A 25,516-nucleotide genomic window follows, 5' to 3' on the forward strand; every position below is an offset into this window, starting at 1 on the left:
TAAGTAATAACATAAGTAAAAATTGATAGTCAATCACCCATCAATATTACTTCAATATAATAATATATTTACCTCTAAGCCATCTCAGTAAAAAGTGATCATTGTGCTCCGGCTTTAAGACATCCTTTACGCTCCTTCGAAACTGAAACAAGAAAATGGAAATTAACAAATCAGATACTTCTTTCTAAATTTAATTTTTGTATGTTAATGACTCCATATGGTAAGTGGAACTCACCGCAGTTAAAACCTCGTAAGAAATATTAACCCCCCACATGGCTAATGCGCCAGCAACTTTGGAAACTAAGATGTTATGTCCCTTGTTCTTATAATTACGCTGATTTACACATCGTTCAAATCAGAACACAATTATACTCACTAATGCTGTTTGGCAGTAGTTAATGAGATGAGTCGGGCACCTAATCAGACGGGCTTGCACAAAGCTCTACCACCAAGTAAATATATAGTAGGTATATAATATAAATTGTTAACAGTTAAATAGCACTTGATATTATTAATTACAAAAGTTATATCACGAAACATTAATAATAATGATACTATACGAGTCATCAACTTCAAAATATGTAATAAAAGTCAAATCAAAATCAAAGATCAAAATCCGTTTTGCGATAAACATCAAGGGCGAAAACTTTTTAATTCTCGTTTAATTTTAAATTTACAGGTAATTTTATAAAATACTACTAGTGTGTATTATAATATTATATCATAATATTTCAAATTGATTTCGATTAAAAGTTTCTAGTAAAAACGAAACGTGTCTCGCGGTAAAATGTCGTCAATTGGTAGTATCCAATGTTACCAGTTTTTAAACAGAAATGTAATCGTTGCTAAGCAACATTATTGATATATCGTCAATTTGCTTAGTTTAAATTGTGCGAATTTGAATATTCGTTTTTATTATTTATTGCAAATATTGTATAAATTATTGATTTATTTACTATAATGGCGGAGGGTGATAACATATCTACTTTTAGCGTCGATGGAGGCCAGGACACAGTTGGACTTCCTCGTATTGTGATGGTAACTGAGGGATCAGACACTTCAGCCTCTTCACCATCATCAACATCTTCATCTGAGGATAACTGGGCTGACTTGATTAAATCATCAGAAATACCTCCTGAATATTGGCATATTCAAAAATTAGTCAAATACATGAAGGCCGGTAACCAAACTGCCACTATGGTAGCTTTATCTTGCCTTAAAGACCATGATCTTACTATAGAGGTAAATCAAAGAGCCATACAGGAAATTGGAGGCTTAGAACTTTTAGTGAATTTACTAGAAACCAGAGATCTGTGTTGCATTTTGGGAGGTTTGGCAGTACTTAGAGATATAACACCGAATATCGAAATTCGTAAGAAGGTCACAGACCTAGGTGCAATTCCGTTACTGGTTGGCCTTCTATCGGATCCAGCAAGAGATGTCCAAATTCTAGCAGCAGAGACTATCGCAAATTTGGGAAGAATTCGTAAGAGCAGAAAGTTTTGTAGGAAATTTGGTGGTATACCAAAATTAATAGATTTATTGGATATTAAAGAAAGGCAAGTTATATGTATATTTAGATGTTTAAATTAACCCACAATTATATAAAAAAATAAAAATATGTTTTTCAGATGTCTTATAACACAAAGGGAGGAATTAAATCAAGACGAGTTACAGTTTCTTGATATTTCGCGGGCTGGCGCTAAAGCTTTGTGGTCGATGTCATCATCACAACGAAACCGCGAAGCAATGAGAAAGTACGGTATGATTCCTCTCATCGCTCGGATACTCAAGACCATTCACTTGGATGTTGCAGTACCGGCTGTCGGACTTTTACAATTGTGCGCTAATGAAACCTCCTTCCAGCTCGCTATACAAACCGAAAAGATGGTTGATGATTTGATAACACACTTAGCGAATGAGGACAAGGACTTAAAGGTAACATAAAACATTAAAGGCATATTGCCTAACTGCATATCACAAAAAATACCTCATATATCCTTAACATTATTTAGAAATTATTCCCTTGTTTAAATTATTTTAAATGTTAACTTTTGTTTAGAAACTGGCACCTAAATTCATAATTAGACAATGAAAAAGTATTATATATAATTGCTTATTTTGCATACGAATGATTTGATTTACTCTAATAATTTTATATTATGAAGTTGCATAACACATGTAATGTATACCACATTGCAGACTTACTGCAGTCTAGCCATTTACAAATGCGCCAGTGACGCCATTACCAGAGATATGATACGCGAAGCCGGAGGCCTTGAACTTTTAGTAGAAGCAGCTCAAGATTCTACAAACAGGGCAAATAAGCCACTTATGGCTGCAGTTACTGGAGCACTCTGGAAATGTGCCAACAGTGATGCTAGTGTTAAAAAATTAGACAACCTAGGAGCAGTACCAATTCTGGTTAGACTGTTAGATGATGAGAATGATGGTGTTCTCACTAACGTAGCGGGAGCTTTAGCAGAATGTGCGAAGTATCCGCCTAATCGAGATAAAATTCGGATCGCTAAAGGAATTCCTATGCTTAGTAAGTAGAAAAATAATTATAATGTATTGATGCTTTGTTACGGTTATCATAATATTTCACTGTTACAGTACATCATCTGAACAATACCCACAAGCCATTACTAGAGAACGTACCACTGGTATTAATGGAATGCGCCAGAGAACATAACTGTATGATAGAGATCGACGAATTGGATGGCGTGAGACTTATTTGGTCGCTCCTTAAAAATGATTCGAAGAAAGTTCAAACGAACGCTGCTCTCGCTTTGAGTCCATGTGTCCAGAATGCAGCTGATTCTGGGGAAATGGTCCGATCTTTCGTCGGTGCCTTGGAGCTGACAGTAGATTTATTAGACTCTGATGATCACAATGTTCTGTCAGCAGTCTGCGCTGCAATTGCAACTATCGCCCGCGATCACGAAAACTTGGCTGTAATATCAGATCACGGTGTCGTAGCGAAACTTTCGAAACTTGGTAAGTATGAAATTGTTTGTACTTAGATGTAATTGATACTAAACGTTTAAATTGATCAAGTTATATAACTTGATATTTAATCAATAAATAAACAAAAACCGTTTGTTTTGTTAACAATATAAAAGTAAACTAGCACAATAAATACAGGCTAAGACAAAAATGTCTCATTCGCTCAAACACTTTGCTCAAAATGAACTTGCTATTTTGTTTAACACAATACATTTTAGTGATTCTATAATTATTCCACTTATGTAAAATAATCTACTTTTCTCATGATTACTATTATAAGATTGAAGAAAACACAAAATACATCAGACAGATTTTACAGACAGACACCGGTTCGGAATGTAGATTATACCGAAAAGAACCGGCATGAAACTCAGTTGTTACTTTTTTCAACATTTAAAAACAAAGTTGTGCGAGTTACATAGGTACATATATCTTAAATATATAAACGAAAATAATTTTTAATGCATACAATTTGCAGTTTCAGCCTCTGTATTGTTATTACTACAATTGATATGTTCAAGAAAATAAAGCTGCCTACTAATTTTAAGATATAAATAAATCTGAGTAATATATAAGTATGTACATATGGTATGGTTCGATATTTACATATTTTTTATTTAATTATTAACAGTGAGCACAACAGACGATCACCTCCGAGGTAACCTTGGTGTCGCAATCGCGTATTGTTGCGACTGGGCTCAGAACCGTCAGGAGTTTGGTAAACGTGGTGCCATCACGCCTCTCGTCAACTACATGACATCGAGAGACCCGAACGTCCACAGAGCGACCGCACTGGCGTTGTATCACCTGTCCTTCTACTCGATCAACTGTGTTACTATGCATGCGGTAAATTGTTTTATTTTTATTACATAGTACTTAGAATCCTGGTTCAGATATTCAAAGACAAATATTTAAGTTCTTTTTTTTTCAAAAATTGCACGAAATTTATGTCCAAGGTCCGAATAAATAAATTCTTACAATTTTTTTTTAAAGTTATAAGTTAGATTATTTCTGCTTGGTATTTACTTTATTTTTATAGCTTAGCGTACTCCAAGTTCTTACAAAAATGAGCTCGTATGTAGGTACACACATTGCTCAAATGATGAGCTACAAAATCAAGTGACCTCATGCGGTTACCCTTTTTTACATTCTTGTGCAATTATCATTAACACTTAGTATTCAAGTAGATGTGATAATGAAATATTAATATAACTTCTCGTCTTTTCTATTTTGTGATTATGAAATTTCCCACATATTCGACGGGCCAATATAGCTCAGAGGATAGAATAAACACACTTTTCGAATGGAAGGTCACGTTCAAATTCGGTGTTGTTTTTCAAGTGACAAAATGTTTATATATTGCGACATTGTTTATTTAATTACCTATCTAGTTGTCGCTCGATTATAAGACTAGAGACGAGTTCCTCGATTATTCTTGGGTATATACCGAGGCAAATAAAGAAAATCGCCTTCGAGAAAATCTCAGATTACTGTATGATAAATTTTCTTAGCACATTTTATGGAAGTTGAGCGTGCTGAGATAGAGATTCGCATTAACACCTCGAAGAGGACTTAAATTGGTGATTTTTATCTATGCCTGATGTTATTCCAGTTGTGTCGGATTTGCAGTCACATATTACGATACTAGTTGTCGCCCGCGGCTCAGTTCGCTTTTTATTGGTTGGTTGTCACGTGTTGTGTCAACCAACCAAACCAATGTCCTTCCTTGGAGTTCAAGTTTGCTTCATACCAAATTTCGTCAAAATCGGTTCATTGGTTTGTCTGTGAAAGAGCGACAGACAGACATACAGACAGACAGAGTTACTTTCACATTTATAATATCAGTATAGATTGAAGGAATAGAGAATGCAATGTTTGCAATGTTGTTTCTGCACGCACTAGTTGAATATAAGTTGTTAAGATAATTTCGTTTGAAAATCCGCCATTGCCGAAATTGGACAGGAGGACTCACATCAGACTCGGCGACGAAGGAAACGCCTTGAAAATAATCAGTATTCGTGTCATAACAAATTCTAAAACATCCGCTTGTACCCAAAGTATTGTCACTAAAGTTCTCATCGTTCATGACAGTGAAGGTCTTCACAAAACACTTCTATTAGCTCGTATTATTTCTATAGTTTTTTTAGTAAATAGTTTAAGTGATTAATATTTGCATTTTAAACTAGTACATAAACTGAGCTAACAGAGTAACTAAATATAAGGTACGCACAACAAAACATTCTTAATATACTATAAATAATTCGAAATAACATTATTAATTTTATGTTTTTTTTTCGCTTACCTATCGAATAGGTTTCTTTTATAGGAATCTATTGGTGGAAAAAAGTATTTCTGACGAAAATAATCAGATATAAAAGCCCGAATCATATGTACCTACGAATTTAAAAAAGGAAAAATTTTATTGTAATATTTTAAATATTTTTTATCTTTATTACAGGCTGGTGTAGTTCAGTTTTTGCTAGAAACGATAGGTTCCAAGGATCCTATACTTCAAGAAGCGTCCGCTGGCTGTCTATGTAATATACGAAAACTGGCGCTTGCTACCGAAAAAATTAAATTAAAACAATAAATGTTTTTAGATAGTAATTGCCTGGTATTATTATTTTGAGTGACATATTACCTTTTATTTAAAAACAACTTAGACCGGATTTTTTTTTGCCAGATACATAATTATATTACTATATTTACGTATTATCTTATTTTTATTTAAGAAATAATATTAAAGTATAAAAATAGGTATGTTTTAAACTATAACAAACAAAATAGGTACGCTACCTATTTAATTTAATTTAATTTAATTAACTTATATATTATAAGTTAATAAAAGAGCTAATAGCTTAAATAAATATTTTGTTTTATGTTGAGGAGAACAGAAAATAATAACAAGACACCAAATTATAAAATGATGTCATTCAAAAACTAGGAATAACCTGAGGGCATATCATGAAAATACATTGGCGTAAATAAATCGTTCTACTATTTATGATATAATCCTTGATTTAATTTTCTAACAGGAATTGCTGGTGGATTTTTGATACGGCCGACAAAAACATAATTATTGTACTTTGAACCTGACTTTCCTTGCTCACCAAATATTAAAAAAAAAAAAAAACACTTGCCATTATAAAATGTTTCAATTTGGGAAGAAATTTTGTAGAATTAAAAATGTGTTCTTGACTACATGGTATATCAATACAATGGTAGTTCGTTCACTTAAGCATTATTGTTAAGATCATCGATCGACAAATAATGACGACTAAAGTAATGTCATTAAATTCTTTTATTATAGGTATTTTAAAGTACAATGTATTTGAATTGCGCAATGGAATATGAGATCACTCTGAAGTCCTCGACCTTGGATGGCTTATTTAGCAATAAGTGGTGTACTTATATTTATTTAAATAATTTTAAAATAAACATAAGTACACCACTATTAAAGTAAGGGCCATGAAATTTGCCCTTTCTTGTTGGGAACAAACATGATATAGTATTGTTTGCTGATGATACCTCTTTGGTTTTTAAAATTAATAGGAAACAGGTACAGTATGACGATGTAAACAATGCTATGTCTGATATAGTACACTGGTTTAGCGTAAATAATCTTAGGCTGAATAATAAAAAACTAAAATTGTAAAATTTAGCACACCAAACGTGCAAACGTAAAACCCGATGTACTTATCAATGGGGAATCGATGGATCCAGTTGAAACAATTGAATTTCTTGGCCTTACTCTTGATGCCAAGTTACAATGGCTCCCCCATATACACGGATTGGCGGGTAGACTGAGTTCTGCGGCATTTGCGTTTAAAAAAATTAGATTATTTACGGATGTTGATACGGCTCGCCTAGTTTATTTCAATTACTGTCACAGTATAATGTCCTACGGTATTATGCTTTGGGGTAACGCAGCCGCTATCCATACTATATTTGTGCTGCAGAAGAAGGCTATTCGCGCAATCTATAACCTAGGAGCCAAGGAATCATTAAGGTATAAATTTAAAGAAATTAAGATATTAACTGTTGCTTCTCAATATATATTCTGTAATGTTTTGTATGTACGGAAAAATATTAATGTTTTTATGAGAAAATGTGATTCTCATAACATTAGTACAAGGAACAAACACAATCTTGTTACTCCTGTTACTCGACTGCATAGAGTCAGTAACTCTTTTGTGGGTCAATGTATACGCTTCTATAACAGAATCCCAGAAAGCGTTCAAAATGCTTCTGTTGCCAAAATTAAAAAATATTGTTAAGGAACGCTTGTGTGCGAAAGGTTACTATACAATTAGTGAGTTTATTTTTGATAGCACACCTTGGGAATTAAACGATAGCCTCCTGGCTGTTTCTAATCATATACAATTATGTATCTAATTAATTTGACAAAAAAAAAAAGACCCGCTGAATTTCTTTCGCCGGTTCTTCTCGGGTCAGGGTGTTCCTTTTTCCGAACCGGTGGTAGTGTTTAATGTGACCATCAATAAGTAAGTGTAATGCTTCTATGTTGAATAAAGGAATTTTGAGTTCTGAGTTTGGTTTTGGTGAGAGGGATCTTTTTATTGAGAATTTTTTAAGTTAGAAACATGAAACTTTATTTTTGGAATACTGATAAAAAATAGTAGATACATATTTAAGCATTTCTGGATTTTCTAAGGGGTGAAATACACACCAAGGTGGTATACAAAGTCTTAACTAACGTAATATTTTATGTTAATCAAAAAATTTGACTTTCACGTTAAATTTTAAGTAAGTTTGAGGTCATAAATATTCAAAAAAATTATGACGTATTTTAATAATATATAATTTTTTAAATCTTGTTCTCAATGACAATAAAATCGCTTGCAAGTCTTTATGTTGCTGTTTATTTTGGGGCATTCGATTGGAAGACATTTTGAAACTTGAGTTTTTTATTGACAGTCAAATGCCAGACGCGCTATGTTATACGTGGTTATACAACGGTACCAAATGTTTACTTTTATACACTACACAGATAAATAAAACACTAACATTAAAAAAAAGCAGTTATGCCTCGTATATCGAGCATTTTCACCTCGAGTTTAATTTTAAGGGCGGTCTATTAGGATGTTGTTTAGGCTTAATATCAGCAGCCGTACACGTTTAAGTGATCCATACCTACGCAGAACGCAGTGAGTCAGTAATAAAATCAGTTCATCGAGGAGCCGTTCTGAGTTCGCGACGCCTTGTGAGTTGTGGCACTATGATATGTAAGTATGTATGTGAATACTGTTTTGTGAACCTAATACGTTAGCAAATCAGGTATATGTATTTAAAAGAACATAGTCTGTAATCGGTTTTATATCAAAGACATTGTCTGCGTACGCTTACATGGCACGTGAAACATCAGAACGTCAATTTTTTTAGTAGGAAAATTGGCTGTTATAATCAAATGTTGACTTCTTCAGTTAAACTTAATTCAATTTATCTATTAAAATGCACACCGCACTAAGGAAACGACGTCTCAATTCCCATGGGTGGCGGAGCATTGACAAACATGAAAAAGACATATTTTAATAATACTAATTGTATTTTACAGAATTGTGTGCGTTTTATTTTGTTTCATACTGAATTGTGAATTTAAATTCTAATAAAGAAATATTATATTAGATAATATATGCAGTGCTAAGACAACAATCGCCCGGTAACAAGTAAGCACTTTTTTGCGATCTCCACAATAAAAACAGGTCTTTAAGAGATTTTTTTAGACACATGCAGGTTTCCTCACGATGTTTTCCTTAACTGCCGAGCACGAGATAAATTATAAACACAAATTAAGCACATGAAAATTCAGTGGTGCTTGCATGGGTTAGAACCCGAAATCATCGGTTAATATAATATTTTTTTTAATCAAATATATTATATTATATCCACGCGGTCAAGATTTATACAGTAACTATTTTTAATTCATATTTGTATATATTTAAGCAATGAATGTTAATAAACTTATCATTATATAACTGAATTATACTATATTTGTATACTATAACGATGTATAACAGTAATGAAATTACTCAATGTGGTATTTACATTTTCGTGTTTTATAAACTATATAGTCGTAGTTTCATTAATACGATCGACGGACAATTTATAAAGGTAAAAAAATGAGAATGATAATATGTTAATAAAAAAAATATTTTTAAATATGTATAAAGTTTAAATATTGTGATGTAAAATATTATCGGCCACGGTATATTCTTTTCCGTAAGAAATGCATTCCAGAGCGTCCAAACAACAAAATCAGTGGCTGGACTAACGACTTGACCCAGCCTGTGATCCCGCAGCCTCTCCAATTCGTGTTGATGACGGCCATCGCAATGGTTTTAGTGGGTAGGAATCACACATAACCTGGTCCCCCAGAAGTACGGGCACGGGGACGAATTGTATGTGAAAACTTTATTATTTCACAATAATTGACATTCTGTAGAGATATTCCGTAACAAGAAACTCAAACCTGACCACAGAACACGAACGTCAAACGTCATATGTGACATTGACTATATATGTATATACATATATGGCGTTTCACCGTAAATCGGGTGTCAACATTTCACGAGTGAGATACAAAATAAAGTCTTACAGAATCGCACTGTTGTAACTTACATCGATTTCACATGTCCAAATCAATGTTGTTAAATTGTAGCGGTGAAAAGTGAAAATCAATGATTTATGATTTATTCAAAACGTGTCAGAGGACCAAATGAAGTTAGTCTCGAAATCTGCAATTATACAAACTAACCACTATCTAATATGTATGTCTAAGTCTGAAAAAACTTACACATAAATATCAATACTACATATATATTATATAAATGTTAAATAAAACGCAATTTATTAAATGAAACGTATTTTTTAATTGTTAATTAAATTAAATTTGTAACGAAACATGAATTACCTTTGTTATTTACAATTATGTGCTTGTAGGCCGTGACAGACCGAGCCTTCGAACTCGTGTGCACTTGGCCTACATTACTCTACGAATCTCAATTCGGATAGTAAGTATTAATTTTTAATATGTAGAACGTATGGATCAAATATCGCAGGTTCAACATATATTTTTTTTCGATTACATTGCAAACGCTGGCTGAACCCTACGAAATAGATCAAAATAATGTACTACATTATTGTACGCCTTAAAAAGTTCTACAAAAACGTCCGCGATGGCATATGTCTATCTTTTAGGGATAACTCACAATAACCATTTTTTATCCTTTACGTTTTACGAGAAACAATGGCTTATTTACGAAGCGATTTTAAGCAATAAAGCATTAATCCTTATCCAATTAAGTATATGAAATACATTGTGCATATTAAATGCCTTTAAAATAGATTAATATGGCCAGTAACGCCATTTAATTTAAATGAATCACTTAATAACCAGTGAATAACGTGAGTGAGTTAATATAAATGTTTTATTTACACCAAATGTCAGGACTATGTGGTGTTATGTAATATTACAAATGAATTTTGTTTTCGAAAGAATAACTATACAATTAAGAAAAAAATATAGACACAATTCGAATATAACTAAAATTACCATTTATTTCGTCTCTAATTAAATTATAAATAAAAAAATATTTTACATAAAATATTTATAAATAATCAATAAAGGTTGTATAGCTTCTAGTTATTGAGTTATATTCAATCACAGAATTATATAAATGTAATGAATACTTTTTGGTTTGACATTTTATAAATAAAAGTAGAAAAATAATATTTTTGAATTGGACATGGGAATTGTTAATCTGGGTTGAAAAAACGGAAGATAATGGATGATTGTAACAAAAACTGGAAAAATAAATATTGTTGATTATTTAATTATTTTTCGTTTTTGTTTATTTGAAGCTGGGTCTTCTCATTTTTAACTTTGCCGTTTCATAGATTCAATTATTGGTAAAGAAGGCATATTATACGATACAAGATTATTTTGATGATAAAAAAGCGTGGAGTTAATGCTTGTTAACTTCCAGGCAGGAGACATAACATTCATATATAATTGTATTTAACTAACATGACTGTCTAGAGTTTCTTGCCGGATCTTCTCGTTAGAATCTACATTCCGAACTGGTGGTAGCTTTACTTTAAATAGTTTGTTAAATGACGATTCAAAGGTGCTTGTAAAAGCCTACTTGAATAAAGTATATTTTGATTTTGTTTTTGACTATATACATGTTTATATATGTATTCGTCGACCTTATATTCTTGCAACAATCTAGACATTCCAATACAGATTGTCTAGATTGTGTTATTCAATATCATTTTAAAACATCGATAATCATATTATTCATATTTTTGCTACATTTTCAAATTAAATTAAGTTTTACTTAACAAATATCCTCATATTTAAAATATTTTATATTTAACATTTATAGATACTTAATCATAAATATTACGAGATTATTATTTGATAATCAAAATGTAAATTGACTTTGATTTAAAAAAAAAAAGAATGTTTTCGTTTCATCAAAACAAATCAGATGTGACATTTGAAGCTTTTCATAACTTTGCTGTCAGCGATCTTTTGATATTAAAAGTGCATTCTGATCTAATTATTTTATAAATGCGAAAGCAACTCTGTTTGTTACTCTTCACGCTTAAATCGTTGAACTCATTTAGATGAAACATACTATTGAGATAGTTTGAGTTCCGGTGAAGGACATGGGCAAATTTATAACTCGAGGGAATAAAGGGTGACGGTTTGTGTGCTATAAGTATTTATAAATTTCGCACGAATTAAGCCTCAGGTTCAGCTAGTAGGTACATACATATAAATGATTCCCTAATGTTGACGTTTTACCTACAAACACATGCATGTAAATTAAGCTATTTTACTCTTCATTTAATTTAAATTACCCGCGCATTAGTGGTTTTACGTCAAAACGTTATCTATGTCGGCAGAACTTTACTCTATGCCCATTATAGAAATTTATCAATACATAAATTGTCTCTGGCTTGGTATAATAAAACCTGATTTTTAAAGGAAACAATTTCTATTCAGGTTGTAATAAAAAACATTTGAAGCAATAGCTTTTAATGTTGTTTCTCTTTACAGAGCAACAATTTTAGTTTGCATATTACTATGGAAGGTGAACAATAAATTAAAATATTGTACAACATACAAAATATTTAAGGCGTAATTAATTACAATGTCCATCAAAGATAAGTATACGTAGCTGTGAGGTCAATCGAATTGATAACAGTAACATTATTGTTTTATGTTATCGAACTTCATATAAATAATATATCCTGTTATTCTGACTGCAAAGAGTCAGTAACTCTTATGTGGGGCAAATTCGTATACATTTTATAAAATGATTCTGGAAAGCGTACGATCTGCCTCTGTTGAAAGACTTTATAAAAGTAACATTTGAATGAGTGAGTTCAAAGATATACTATATTGGTGGTAGGGCTTTTGGGTAGGTACCACTCATCATCAGATATTCTACCGCCAAACAGCAATACTGTAGCAGTATTGTTGTATTCCGGTTTGAAGGGTGAGTGAGCCAGTGAACAAAAAAAAAAGATAGCATACCTTTGAAGTAAATTTACTGTCTGGCTAATGACTAGGTACTTAATTATATTGTTAATTTCAAACAATTACAAAATTCGAAGTAAAAACTCCATTCTTGCAAACATTCTATTATTTTATTTTCAGTGTTCTCAGTAGTTTATACTTTGACTAACATATTGATAATGTACATAATGTAAAGTTGAATTTGATAAATAGTTCGTTCCTGACGATTGTGATTAACACAATCCAACGACTGGACCCTAAACGCGTCATAGAACATGACTATATATGTCCTTTTTTATATATTTTGTACTATTATTCATAAAATAAATTATTACGAAAATTTTAATTAATCTACGAAACTAGCGGGCAAAAAGTCGTTTTCTTATTCAAAGAAACAAACGAACGTAATTATGATAGATAATAAAACAAAAAATTCGAAAGAATACCTGCGAAATATATTTAATCACTCAATTATAATATTAATCATATTCTATCTGTATTTAATTTGATTACGGCTTTTAAATTAATATTTACACACAATCAAAACGTGGATTATTAGATTATCAACACAAACTCCTGCTATCTGTTATAATTTTTTTTTTCTTATATTTGTTTTATTTCCAAAGAATCATACTCTTTTAAATTTGAAAAGCGAAGTTTATCAATACATTGCCTGGCATGTATCGAGAGATGTGGATGCGTGTTAAATTATTCCTTGAGTGATTACGACAAGGTGAGTAAACGCACAATTTTGCAACAAATCACTTTGCGCATGTAAATGTATGGCTTTCTATAGCTGTCATTTGTCATACCTCAGTAAGAGCATGTTACTAAATAATTTACGTTTGATACAATGAAGGTCATGGTCTTATGATAAATTAAGTATAATACTGTCCATTTAAGAAGTAATATTATAGAAACAATATAAGTTGGCATTATTAAAAATCAAAAATAAAATCGATGTTATTTAATCTTTATCTATAATCTAATATGCTTTGTGCCTCTGAATGTTTCTCCAAACATACTTTGATACGGTATTAGTTAAGCGAGGAAGGTTTGTATATATATTTCGTAATTATTTTGTACATATAAAGAACGATATCACCGATGCCAAATTACGTGCTTTTAGCAATATGACCATTAATAAAAAGTAGTAATCTTGTCTATGTCTAAATCTTATTGTCTTATGTATGTGATTATTTTCATAATATTTGACGGTACGCCAAAAGGCTTGTGAGTAGGTCAATGTCGGAGGACTCTGCAGAATAATCAATACATAGTGTAATCAGTAGTTAATTAATACGTTAACTTAATATGTAGTAATAAAAATACACGTGCTAGCGAAAAAAATTGTTCGCTGTGAACTGGTTGTAACAAAAACATTTTGGCCTTGGCAATATTAACCAAAACTTGAACGTCATGGAATTAAATAACGAATTAAAGGACCTTTTAATACAATTCATATTTTTCAATGACGACATACTAATATAAACTAAAAATAAATTAATTGTTTATCCAATAAAAAAATCTATTTATTATACTTCCTAAACACAATTCTAATATTTTTTATTAATACATTTCACCCGTGCTAAGCCTATTAATAAATAACGCAATAAGTAATAAGAATAAAATTATTGATGATTACTATTCGTTGGTTTTCGTATTCGTCGTTGGTCGTCACATTTTAAATACATAATATGATTATGACATGGATAGTTCATGAAAAAGAGTAGTTTCTTGCCGGTTCTTCGACTTCATACTTCTACGATTCAAAATATCCACCCATATCATATTTAAAGTATTTAATTTGTACTTATTTATACTCAGAGCAACTTTTTTTTTTTTGTGTGATATGAGAGTAAAATTTCAAGGCCGAGTTGGATTATAAAAATAACGCTTGAAAGAAACGCATCGAAGTAAATTTCAAATCTTTGTATAGTGTAATAAATAAATATCATAAATTAATAAACTAATTATATACACAATAATAATTCACCTACACTTTTATAGTTTTTTTTAAGTATAGCAATATTATTATGTAACTGTCAAATAAAATAAATGAATAATTATTAAATTATTCACATACGAATTTAATGGCCCTTTCTAAATTTAAAGCAAATAATGACATTTAAAAATAAATCGTAAAATATTTGTTTTTAATTGTTTAATTTAAATTTAAGAATGGATATTTAATCTCTCATTAGTCAAAATAATGTAATTTAAAATATATTATTATATTTAGACAAAAGCAATTTGTATTTTTATACCCTTGTGTTATTTATATTTAATCTATTTATATCCAACAACTTACCAAGTAAGGTAATGAAGTTCAGTTGAAGCCCTTGTCAGGTTCATTTTAAGCGTCAAGTTATTAAATTTTTTATAGTGACATTTCAATGTCACAGAAGAATACCCAAATTTCCTTTATATAATTTCTCTGTTCACAAAAATCTTATATATGTAATAGCGTAAACCGATTTTTGTCCAGTGAATTTCCGGCGATAGCTGCATATAAAAAATCCGTTATGGTCTCACTTTGAAGAGCTCCAGCCATAGACGTGCTGAAAATTAATGACGATTCTAGATGGCATTTTATGAAATTGTTACGAATTAACAAAGATTTCCTTTTGAAAAAAGTTACTGGCCGGTTATAAAGCGGCACTATGGATGTATAAGAAAAAATTCAAAACCGTAAACAAAATTAAAGTAAATTTTTTGACAAACTCCAATTCCAACTCAACTAATGTATACTATTTGGTATTAAAAATTTCATTTAGGAGAGGTTTCATCATTTTGGCGCCGAATGTAGATGAGTGACTGTCCTGTCAATACCTGAAAACCTGTCATAGGTTTCGAAATTCCTACAAAAAATATTTTGAATAAACGCTAAGTTTCGCGGGAGACCCACTAGTAAAAATAATATATTTCATGATGCTTAATAATGATAAGTGAAATGGCAATTATCTTTTTTAATAATTATAAACAGAACCATTTTAAGGCGACAGGCTTGCCTGTCGCCTTAAAATGGTTTTCATTATAACGCTCATAAGCAATATCGTCAATGGACCACTAACCATGTCAGTATTTGGTTGTACAGTATTTGGTACATCTACGCGTTCCTGAGAAAAGTCTTGGCGGATGAACAGATAGACAACGATCTCAAAAGAGTTCCTTTTTTCCTTTATAAGTACGGATCCCTAATATTTTCTATTTCTTTTGCAATTAATATTTACATAAAATATACAAAGCAAAATGAACAAAAAATTATTCATCTGATTCCACGGTTAAAAGGCAGAGAGAACATCTAGAAAAATCCATAGAAAAATTTGCATAGTTGTGTACCAATCCATCTTTTGTAGTCTTCTATGCACTGTTGAGTGCACGCATCATTGGAAATAATAATGTCATTCATCATTATTTGCAGTTTCTCGTGACAATGAAAACGCCATTATATCGATTGCGAAAGCATTATAAATCTAAATAAGTTTGCGTAAATAATATAACAGCCTCATTAACGATACCACAATAAAAAAAAAAACATAAAACTAAACCAACAACAAGTAAATAGTATTAGCTGTCCCATAAATGGTAAATTGAACTTTCGTAATCAGTCTTTTTTTAACAGATTTCAAAAAAAAAGAAGGCGTTTATCAATTCAGTTTTTTTTTAATGTTTATTACCTCAGAACTTCATACTTTATGGTTTGGAAAATTTATGTGTTAATTTAAATTATTATTGTCGGAGAAAATATCTTATAACAGTGAGCTGTAAAGAAAAATCTTTTTACCTGTAATTAAAAATATTAAGAGTCATGTTGAATGTTATAAAGGCTAGTGTATACAAGTTTTTTACATGTTGGTCAAAGTTTGTTAGTATATGATAAAAGTAAAAAAAAAACGGAAAATTATGTCCCAAAAGATTTTAAATTGTGTAGATAAGCTAGTATATAATTTAGTAATATACTTATCGTATAGCATTATTAAAAATCGCAGAAAACGTAACGTCAAGTGATTCGTTATGCGTTTAGAAAATGGACGCACCGCAAACTTCTTGCTGCCTCCGCCGTCGAGTTGTTGATAATGACGGAAATGTTACAAGAAAATGGAAAGTTACGTGTGCGGACTGCCTGTTGCAAATCCTTGTCTCTTATACAATTGCTCAATTTTAAAACATTCTATTTTCGTATCACGCGACATATTTTAAGAACGAAGGTTATATAGAAATAAGTTACGGTTTTCGTAAATTACGAGTACTATTGCTTTATCTTTTTGTGAGCAGTTAAGTTATGTGTTCACAATCATTAATTTGTTCAAGGACTTTTTTGTTATTGTTATTTTTTTTTAATATACTGTTAGAAGAAAATTAAAGTCACAAATGGCAACACTACGACCGGATATATAAGGACGACGGTTGGCGGCACTTGTCTAACCGCTTAGCTGTCCGAATATAGCGATTGCCTGTCATAGAAGGAAAATGTCTGTTGGCCGCCATTACAATATTTTTAAAAAAGATCATTTCATTTTCTATTTGTAACATCAGAAGTGGGATCTGAAGGCTGAAAAGCCACTGAAAGCCTACATTTCTGATTTTATAAATGAAATTAGTACTGTTAGATTATCACCACGTGGTCTGATTAATTAATGTTCTGACGGAATTTTTCTCTGCGATGCCTTCCAACGACCAACGTAACAAGCGAAAGCGTCGCGAGCGCACTCCTTCGCCCAATCCGATGGAAGAGATTTTGAGAAGATTACGCGCGTTGGAAGACCAACCCCGTTCGTCTGTGGAGACACCATCGGTATCGGTGCTTGGCATCTACACCGCTGCGTGAGCTGGTGTCCGCGCAATTGGGGACGCAGCCGTTGACTCCACGCACCAGAAACATGGAATCAACGCAGTCTGAGGACGTGGTGACGCACGCCGTGGAGCGTCTATTGACCGCCATCAACTGTGCTCAGGTCAGATCCAACCGATATTTTGTCTCTGATTTTGATCCGAGTGTTCATGATTTCGACTCGTGGTGTGATGAAGTAAAGAGCTGTATTGCGAACTATTAGGACGATAGAGAATGCCTTGCTCGCGTGCGATATTGCCTAAAAGGGGAATCTCGCACCTGGCTGAGCCAATAGACAAGCAATATTCGCAATTAGAACTAAAAGCGCTATGCCCACGATCAGTCGTTGTCGCGAACATTCTTTATGATGTAATGCGGACAGAGTCCGAATTCACCACATACGCTGAGTATTACTCGCAAATCGCTTTTAAGGTTGCCATGGTTACCAACGCTAAACTATCACCCGATTCTATTGTGGAGTTTTTGTCGAGCTTTGTTAAACCTTCTAACAACTTTAAGAAAGTGTATTTTAATGATAATCGAACTTATAATTCATTCAACAATAATAATTCAAATCGCAAACCGTTAAAACGACAATATGATTCTAAAGATTTAAAATCAATAAAGTGTTTCAAGTGTAATCAGTTCGGTCATAAGAGCGTTAATTGTTTAACTGATGCAGGTTTTTCACTTAATTTAAGGATATGTACTTTCCTTACCAATGAGATAGAATACCTAGGTCGGATTATAAAAGATGGTCAGGTTAGGCCGAGTAATTATAAAATTGATACATTGGTTAAATCGCCGCGACCGAATAATATCTTAACAGGTTCGCCAATTTCTTGGCCTCGCAGGATATTTCCGAAGATACATTCCTAATTACGCGATTAAGGCTGCACAAATCGCCGCTCTAACTAGAAAAGGTGTAATCTTTAATTGGAGTGATGATCACGAAAATGCACGTCAAGAGATCATTACTTATTTAACCCATGGAAGGTACTTGTTGTACTTGTTTCGCTGTTTGCTTTGTTAGCTGATATACCTCTTGTTTTCTATCCTACTCTTGAGTTAGATTATGTACTAAACTAGCCCGTATTTAGTTTTGGCCATGTTATGTAAGTGTTGTGTTCAGTGGAAGAGACCCGTATAAATCCTGTGCGCCATGGTATTGGGTTGACCCTGACACTGGTGGTTTCTGGGGTGAGTCGGTGGCGCAACCGACAACAGACCTGTGTAAATCCAGCCATCATTAGGTATCTGGGGTGACCTACTAGAGACCGATGTAAATCCTGTGTGCATAGACGAGTATATGCGGGGTATTTGGTTGCGTGGGAACAGACCTGTGTAAAGCCTATGTGATCTGAAATTCTTATGTGTGGCGTTTCTGATGGTCATGTTGAACTTAGCTAATTCGTACGTAATCTAACGCTTTTATGTGAAATTAGGGCAGCTGCTAATAATAACAGATGTAAATAAGTGTGATTTTTAGACTGTGTGTATCTTCACAGAAACCGATGATGATGACGCAGAGCAGCCATTGAACGCGGAGGTTGTTGCTGGACCATCCTCGAGTTACTGCTAAGGACTTCGAGCACGCAGTCCCGTCAGGAGAAGCCGTGTTAGAAGAAAATTAAAGTCACAAATGGCAACACTACGACCGGATATATAAGGACGACGGTTGGCGGCACTTGTCTAACCGCTTAGCTGTCCGAATATAGCGATTGCCTGTCATAGAAGGAAAATGTCTGTTGGCCGCCATTACAATATTTTTAAAAAAGATCATTTCATTTTCTATTTGTAACAATACCTACTTTAATTAATTAACTAACCGAATTATTAGAAGCTAATTTATTGTGCTGTATTATGTTTGTAACATTTTTATTTTGCTTCATATAATATATATTTTTTAATTAAATTATTTTTCTTATTAATACGATGTGTACAAAAAAGGCCACATAAAAATATTGGAAGGTTTATAAAGTGCCTTTTTTATGATTTTTGAATTGTGTTATATAATGCCTACAGCCTATTCCAACGAAATTGTAAACCGATCGAAAGCCGATATTCAATCGGCCTTCGGTATTTGGAAATAACATCAAAAAGTAACATTAAAAAGTTGGGTATTAGTACAAGAGTAAACTAGTGTTGTTTTATAAATAAACAAATATTAAACAAAGGCTGTTTTAGTGGATAATATATCGGAGCTATTAGCAAATCGCATGAAATATATGTATAAATCTACGTTTATGTATCTTCACTCCTTTTTCCTAGTTTTATATGATAATATAAAACTAGGGAGAAGGAGGTTTTATAGTTTTATTAATTAGCTTGGTTGTAGGGCTTTGTGCAAATCCTTGGGTAGGTATAATCAACTTAGATTAATTTGAATAGAATATTTGAATATTCTACCGCTAGATAGCATTAAAAAGTATTGTTGTGGTCCGGTTTGAAGAGTGATACAGGCACATAGCATCTGTTTGCAAGGTTGATGGCACATTGCCGTTATAAGGGATGATTAATATATCTTACACTGCCAACATCTATAGGCAGCGGTGGCCAATAACCACAGCACAGCAATACAGGTAGCATTTGCCAGTGTGCTCACTAATATAAAATAAAAGAAAAACATAACTATTAGGTCGACATTGACACTGTAGACGATTAACATTTCGACTCGACTGTTAATTAAAACATTGCGTCAATTCTGTTATATAGTCTGATCGGTCACTTAATATTCTGAATCGTTCGAAACATTGTCGACCATATAAGAGACAATATCGAATGCTGCCAAGATAGTGTACATTGTGCCTAATTTGCAAGCGCTCGGCATACTCGTGTAATGCCATGTTTGATAGACGACGTAAAATATGTTGCTTATATTGCGTGCGAGAACTAGTAGCGTATCAAATGGTATCTAATGTATAATTCTCATATTTTACTAATTGTTATTGTCCATTGTCTTTAACTTTTTAATTGAAATAACTATTTCTATAATACTTTCGAATTAGTCTAATTCGTTTTGAATATCACATTTTCTGAAGATGTAATTAGTATATTTTTTTTTTAAATTATAAATATTAAGTCTGCGTGGAATGTTGGCAAGAATGCTATCAGCAATTCCCCGTTGAATCGCAATTCTGATGTTATGGGCAAAAAACGAACCAGCCCTCCTGTCACTAGCAGAGGCTATTAGGCGAGGTGTTGTAATTTTAATGATGCTCTTTGCACTACTGCTGCAAGGTCCAAGTTTTTCAACAGCAAATGTGACAAAAACATAATTTGGGATTAGACACGAATATTTGGATCATTTGTCCACTGCAGCGGCTTCGGCTCCCTACATTGTTCCTCTGATATGAGTACCAAAATTCTAGTTCGGTGTAAAAACTGTGAGTAAGAGGCAATCAATATTTCCTTTCTAAACAGCAAAGCTGTTTATTTAAGACGAAACTGTGCCTTGCGGACGTCGTCATATAACGTTAGTTATAATTCGAACTATATTTCTTTTATTTGATTTATAGAATTTTACCGGCGGCTAGAAAGTACTTATCAGTAGTAAGCAAAAACGATTCTTTGTGAATATAATTCGATGATATATTCATTGTTGTTTCAATTATCAATTTCATAACAAATTAAAAAGTACTTACCACAAGAAACTCATTATATCTTTATTCGAATTTCTTTATTGATATTCAAAGAAAAAAAGATACAGACCAATGAAAGTTAGAGAAAGATATTAAATGTTCTTTTTTTTTATATTCAGCCTAATTTTATTAGCTTGTGCAACCTTTCTGCGCTGCCATTTTTATCTAAAAAAAACTTTTCTTACATGCAAGCACCGTCAATGAGTGTTTATTTACTATGCCTTCCTAATTACCTGTCATCGGAACTGGACCGAAGCGACATTTCAGTCGTTAGAATAAGTAAGTCTTACGACGAATATAGAGTTCAAACCGAGGCAATTACGACTGAATATTCGTATGCTTAATTGATGTATATCACTCATCTCGTGCTCAATACTTTGGAGCAGCTTGAAATGAGCTCCAAGCCTTCAACTCAAGAGTAGCGAATGCCTTAGACCACTAGTGGGACATTTACAGGCTGTTGGTTTCCTTCTCACAACTAGATACTACTGGAAGTTGACTTGGAAAGTAAATAGTGTATTAGGCAGAAAATAGGAGCAGCTATACTGAGCTGAATATAAGTAGGAAAATGACCTCACATCTGCTTATTGCTTGCTTGCGTATTTTTAGATGTTGAAAAAGAGTAACTACTGAATTTCTTGCCGGTTCTTCTCGGTAAAATCTACATTCCGAACCGGTGGTAGCTTTACTTTAAATAGTTTGTTAAATGACGATTCAAAAGTGCTTGTAAAAGCTTACTTGAATAAAGTATATTTTGATTTGATTTGAGAGGAATCAGGCAGAAGTTTGTAATTTTCGTAATATTTGCAATAACACGCTTACGTCCAACGCGTTGCCGTATTTACTGTTCAGACTACTTTAGTTACAGCATCGAAGCCAGAGAATGTTCGAGCAATCTCGTTAGCTTCCTAAACGCAGGAAATATATACACCTGCTCGCTTCCCTGTGTCTGTCTCTATGTAGATACCGATACCGTTGTACGACAATGATTGTTCAAGTAAAAAACGTAATGACGCCTCCGATAATGCTAGTCCGAGATATTTATACAATATTTAATCGTTTATTATTATTATATAATTTTTTTGTTTCTAAGATAATTGTAGTGTTTTTTAACTCTAATAATTACGTCAACGAAGACTATCGTTTAACGAAGGGTTGCCATCCGTTAAGTTTTCTCATAACACAACGATATTTTATTGTGGTTTCAATTCATTTTTAGAGATACAACTTATATGAAGATTTTTAAAAAAACAATCAGCAATATAATGTTTTATTTACTATGAAACTTTAACGTATTGTTAAACATTTTATTTTCTAAGATTTTAAATTTTTTCAATCTTTTATATATGAAGTTTGACAGCCCAAGGTAAGCGTAATGTGCATTAGAGAGGAAGCTTTCACAATTTACAATTACTGAGATCATTATCCAACATGCATGAATATTCTACATAAATAAAAAATGATTAAAAAAAATGCATCACGTAACGGTTAGTGAATCTCAGCATTAAAAAGTGAAGAATTAATTTGTAACACAATGAATACCTTTTTAAATATAAAAAGATTCGATGTTCAGACACGGACTCGAGATAATTTTACGGAAATATTTTATCTGTAATACGTCACACATGGCCGACTTTAAATACAATAAGCATGCAGCCGATCATTATTGAAACCGATACCCTTAGATTTACACATTAAATGTGTTAATAGTTGTTGATCTTGTATTATATATTTATCTATAAGGCAATGATGATCCAGTCTCAAGTCTTTCAGACCGATTTCGGTCACGACGTCCAATCTCAAGGGGACACGTCAACTACGCAGGACATAATAAAGTGCACAAGTATGTGCGCCAACATAGATGCACAATCTACGGCCTTACTCTCATAATCTTACTGGACATCAAATCCGACACGACCGGAAAATACTCATGCGCCAGACCAACAGCTTTAAGTGATTTTCGAGGCCCGGGAGTACACACTTCCAACATCCAGACTCGGGGCTGTTACTGAAATTTTTTGACAGAAAAACTTAATAGTTTTTATCCCAAAACCTCGAGATATGGTGCCCTAGATCATAGTCACTAGATCAACGATGCAGTCAAATGAAACTTAAATCTAATTTCCAAAACTCCGATGACAAATTTCAATAAGAATAATGAAAGAGAAACATATCCATACATACTAACTTTCGCCTTTATTACATTAGTAAGAATCTCGACCAATTATATAATTTCAATACAAGGTTAAGAAATTAAGATTAACTAATAAATAACAATTAATGTTCTATAACTTATAACTCAAAACAATTATTTTTTTAAATATATTTTGTTTGAAATATTCATAATATTTATGAACAGTTTATCGGTTGTTTTTTTTTTAACCGATTAAGATAATATTTACATGACAATATCTATCCAGTAGGTATGGTACTACTGTGTTAAAATTATTTCAAATTATGTATACCAGCCACATTATTCATATTTCAAATATCTTGGTAAGAGAGAAAAGAAACATAAACCTTAACCCGTTAAATTGTGGTCAAGTTGATTTATTAACTATAAGACATTCTTCCCACCTAATGCATCCATTCCTAGTGCCGTAAAATATTTAAAAAAAGAGAGGGCGATCGCCTGTCACCGAGTCTTAGGGTTTTATTTTTTGACGCGAAGTATGGGTGCTTCCGCCTTACAATTATTGTGCTACTATTTATTTACGTAGTTGTTATTTTCTAAAGTATGCGCAGTTGATTGAGGATTCTTTTTAAGGAAGTCGTTTTCACTTTTGGTCAATATGAGAATTTTATTTTTCTTGTGTAATTGCATAGTTTTAATTGTCATCATCATTTCATCTGAGAGAAGTTCACTGCCCCGAAAGCAGCTTCATAAAATAGCATTATAAATATGCAGTTTGATTTAGCCATTGTTATCGTTGGTCGTATTATATTCTCGTAACTTTTTTACTTTTTAAATGAAGGTACAGATTAGTGATTTCATGAGTAGTAATATTATTCCTGTCATTATTTATAATCATCTGCAATCATGTAACCTTGATGCAACGAAGATTCAAATGTTTAGAACATTACTAGTCTACAGCAGATACAACTATGCAGGGTTTAACAGTTACTAACGGCATATATAATGCTGTGTTTTTTCCACGACAAAATTATTTTGATATTTAATTAGACATATAATCAACAATTATAAAAAAAAATATGTAAATTTGACGGCGCAATCGTTTTGCCATTTATCGAATTATTTTATAAGCTGTTAGCTCGCATCGTTGGACATTAATTAAACCTGAAAAGGGGGAATGAACGCCTAAATTTAATTAATTCATGGCCTATATCCATTTATGGACGATTCCGCTTTGAATAGTCATAGACTTATACGATACGTTCAATGGTTTTCAATTGATTGACGCACAGAGAAAAATTATTCATTAAATATATGTAGATAGTCTTATTTTAACTGAATTTAATTTTACGAACGTGTTTTATTCTTATAATTACCTTTTGTAAAATTTGAAACGTGCGCGGCAAAAATTATCCACTTATATTCTGTCGCCAAGCTGCAATTATTTGTAACCCTGTGACCTATTTTGTAATGTGAGTAGTCTAGGGTAATTACCGCTACAAGTTACACAACATCTTAGTTCAAAGTTTACGGCGTATTACTGATGTAAATATTGTTTAATAATACTTGCAATACAATGTTGGCTTATCTTCTTTAAATAGTCGAGACAATTTGCTCTTCGTGTTTGTCCGTTAACGCTAACTTCTTCGAAACGTCGATTTTTTTTCAGATTAACCATAATTTAGGATATTTCTTAAAATACAGCAAATAAACAATGGATCAATTGAATTAGTAGTATTTGCGTGAATCCGTATAAAAACAAAACTTCTTTATTCCAATCCAAATAGGAATAAATATAAACAAACCATAGATTTAGGTATTTCATGCGACATGCTAATAAGTCAGCTATGTATATTGTAATACTAAGAGTTTATGATTAATATATTTTTATGTAAAATACTAATATTACACTTAACTACTTTTATCCACTTTAATTTAACTTCCAAAATTCCGATAAGAGTTTCGTCGACGTTCAAAACGCCATTTTTTGCAAATCCATAGTGGAATATCATAGACTAATCAAGCTCTCCAATGATATCGCATCAATTTGCTGTCAAATGTTATTGTCTCCTCTTATGATTGGAATAAGTACAGTATATTTGTAACCATTCACAAGCGTTTTTATTTTTCAGGATCAAGCTAGGGTAGTACTTGATCTACTTAATCCTCATATTAGAATCCTACATAAAAGTGAATTTAACACATATATTTTTTTATAAATGGTTACGCATATATTATGTTATATTATCATATAATATATTATATGATAATATAATATATGATATTCAGCTATAAAAGTCAAATAATTAAATCAGTTCAAGTCATTCATATAAATACAAATTAATGTT

General features: G+C 32.3%; 2 protein-coding genes across 2 annotated transcripts in view; one reads left to right on the forward strand and one right to left on the reverse strand.

Moving 5' to 3' along the window:
* The window catches only part of LOC113396229 (SEC14-like protein 2), a 41,844-nt gene that overhangs the window by 10,764 nt on the left and 5,564 nt on the right, over positions 1-25,516 (reverse strand). Inside the window, exon 2 of the mRNA XM_026634104.2 lies at positions 73-142. Coding sequence (XP_026489889.2) covers positions 73-142 — 70 coding nt within the window. The remainder of the gene's footprint in view (positions 1-72; positions 143-25,516) is intronic.
* On the forward strand, positions 910-5,609 carry LOC113396235 (armadillo repeat-containing protein gudu). Its single transcript, XM_026634110.2, has 6 exons — positions 910-1,559; positions 1,632-1,938; positions 2,203-2,548; positions 2,617-3,000; positions 3,641-3,855; positions 5,468-5,609. The coding sequence occupies exons 1-6, from the start codon at positions 961-963 to the stop codon at positions 5,597-5,599; spliced, it is 1,983 nt and encodes a 660-aa protein (XP_026489895.2). The 5' UTR covers positions 910-960; the 3' UTR covers positions 5,600-5,609.

This window comes from Vanessa tameamea, chromosome 8 (assembly GCF_037043105.1).
Source record: "Vanessa tameamea isolate UH-Manoa-2023 chromosome 8, ilVanTame1 primary haplotype, whole genome shotgun sequence".
NCBI classification, from domain to species: Eukaryota; Metazoa; Arthropoda; class Insecta; order Lepidoptera; family Nymphalidae; genus Vanessa; species Vanessa tameamea.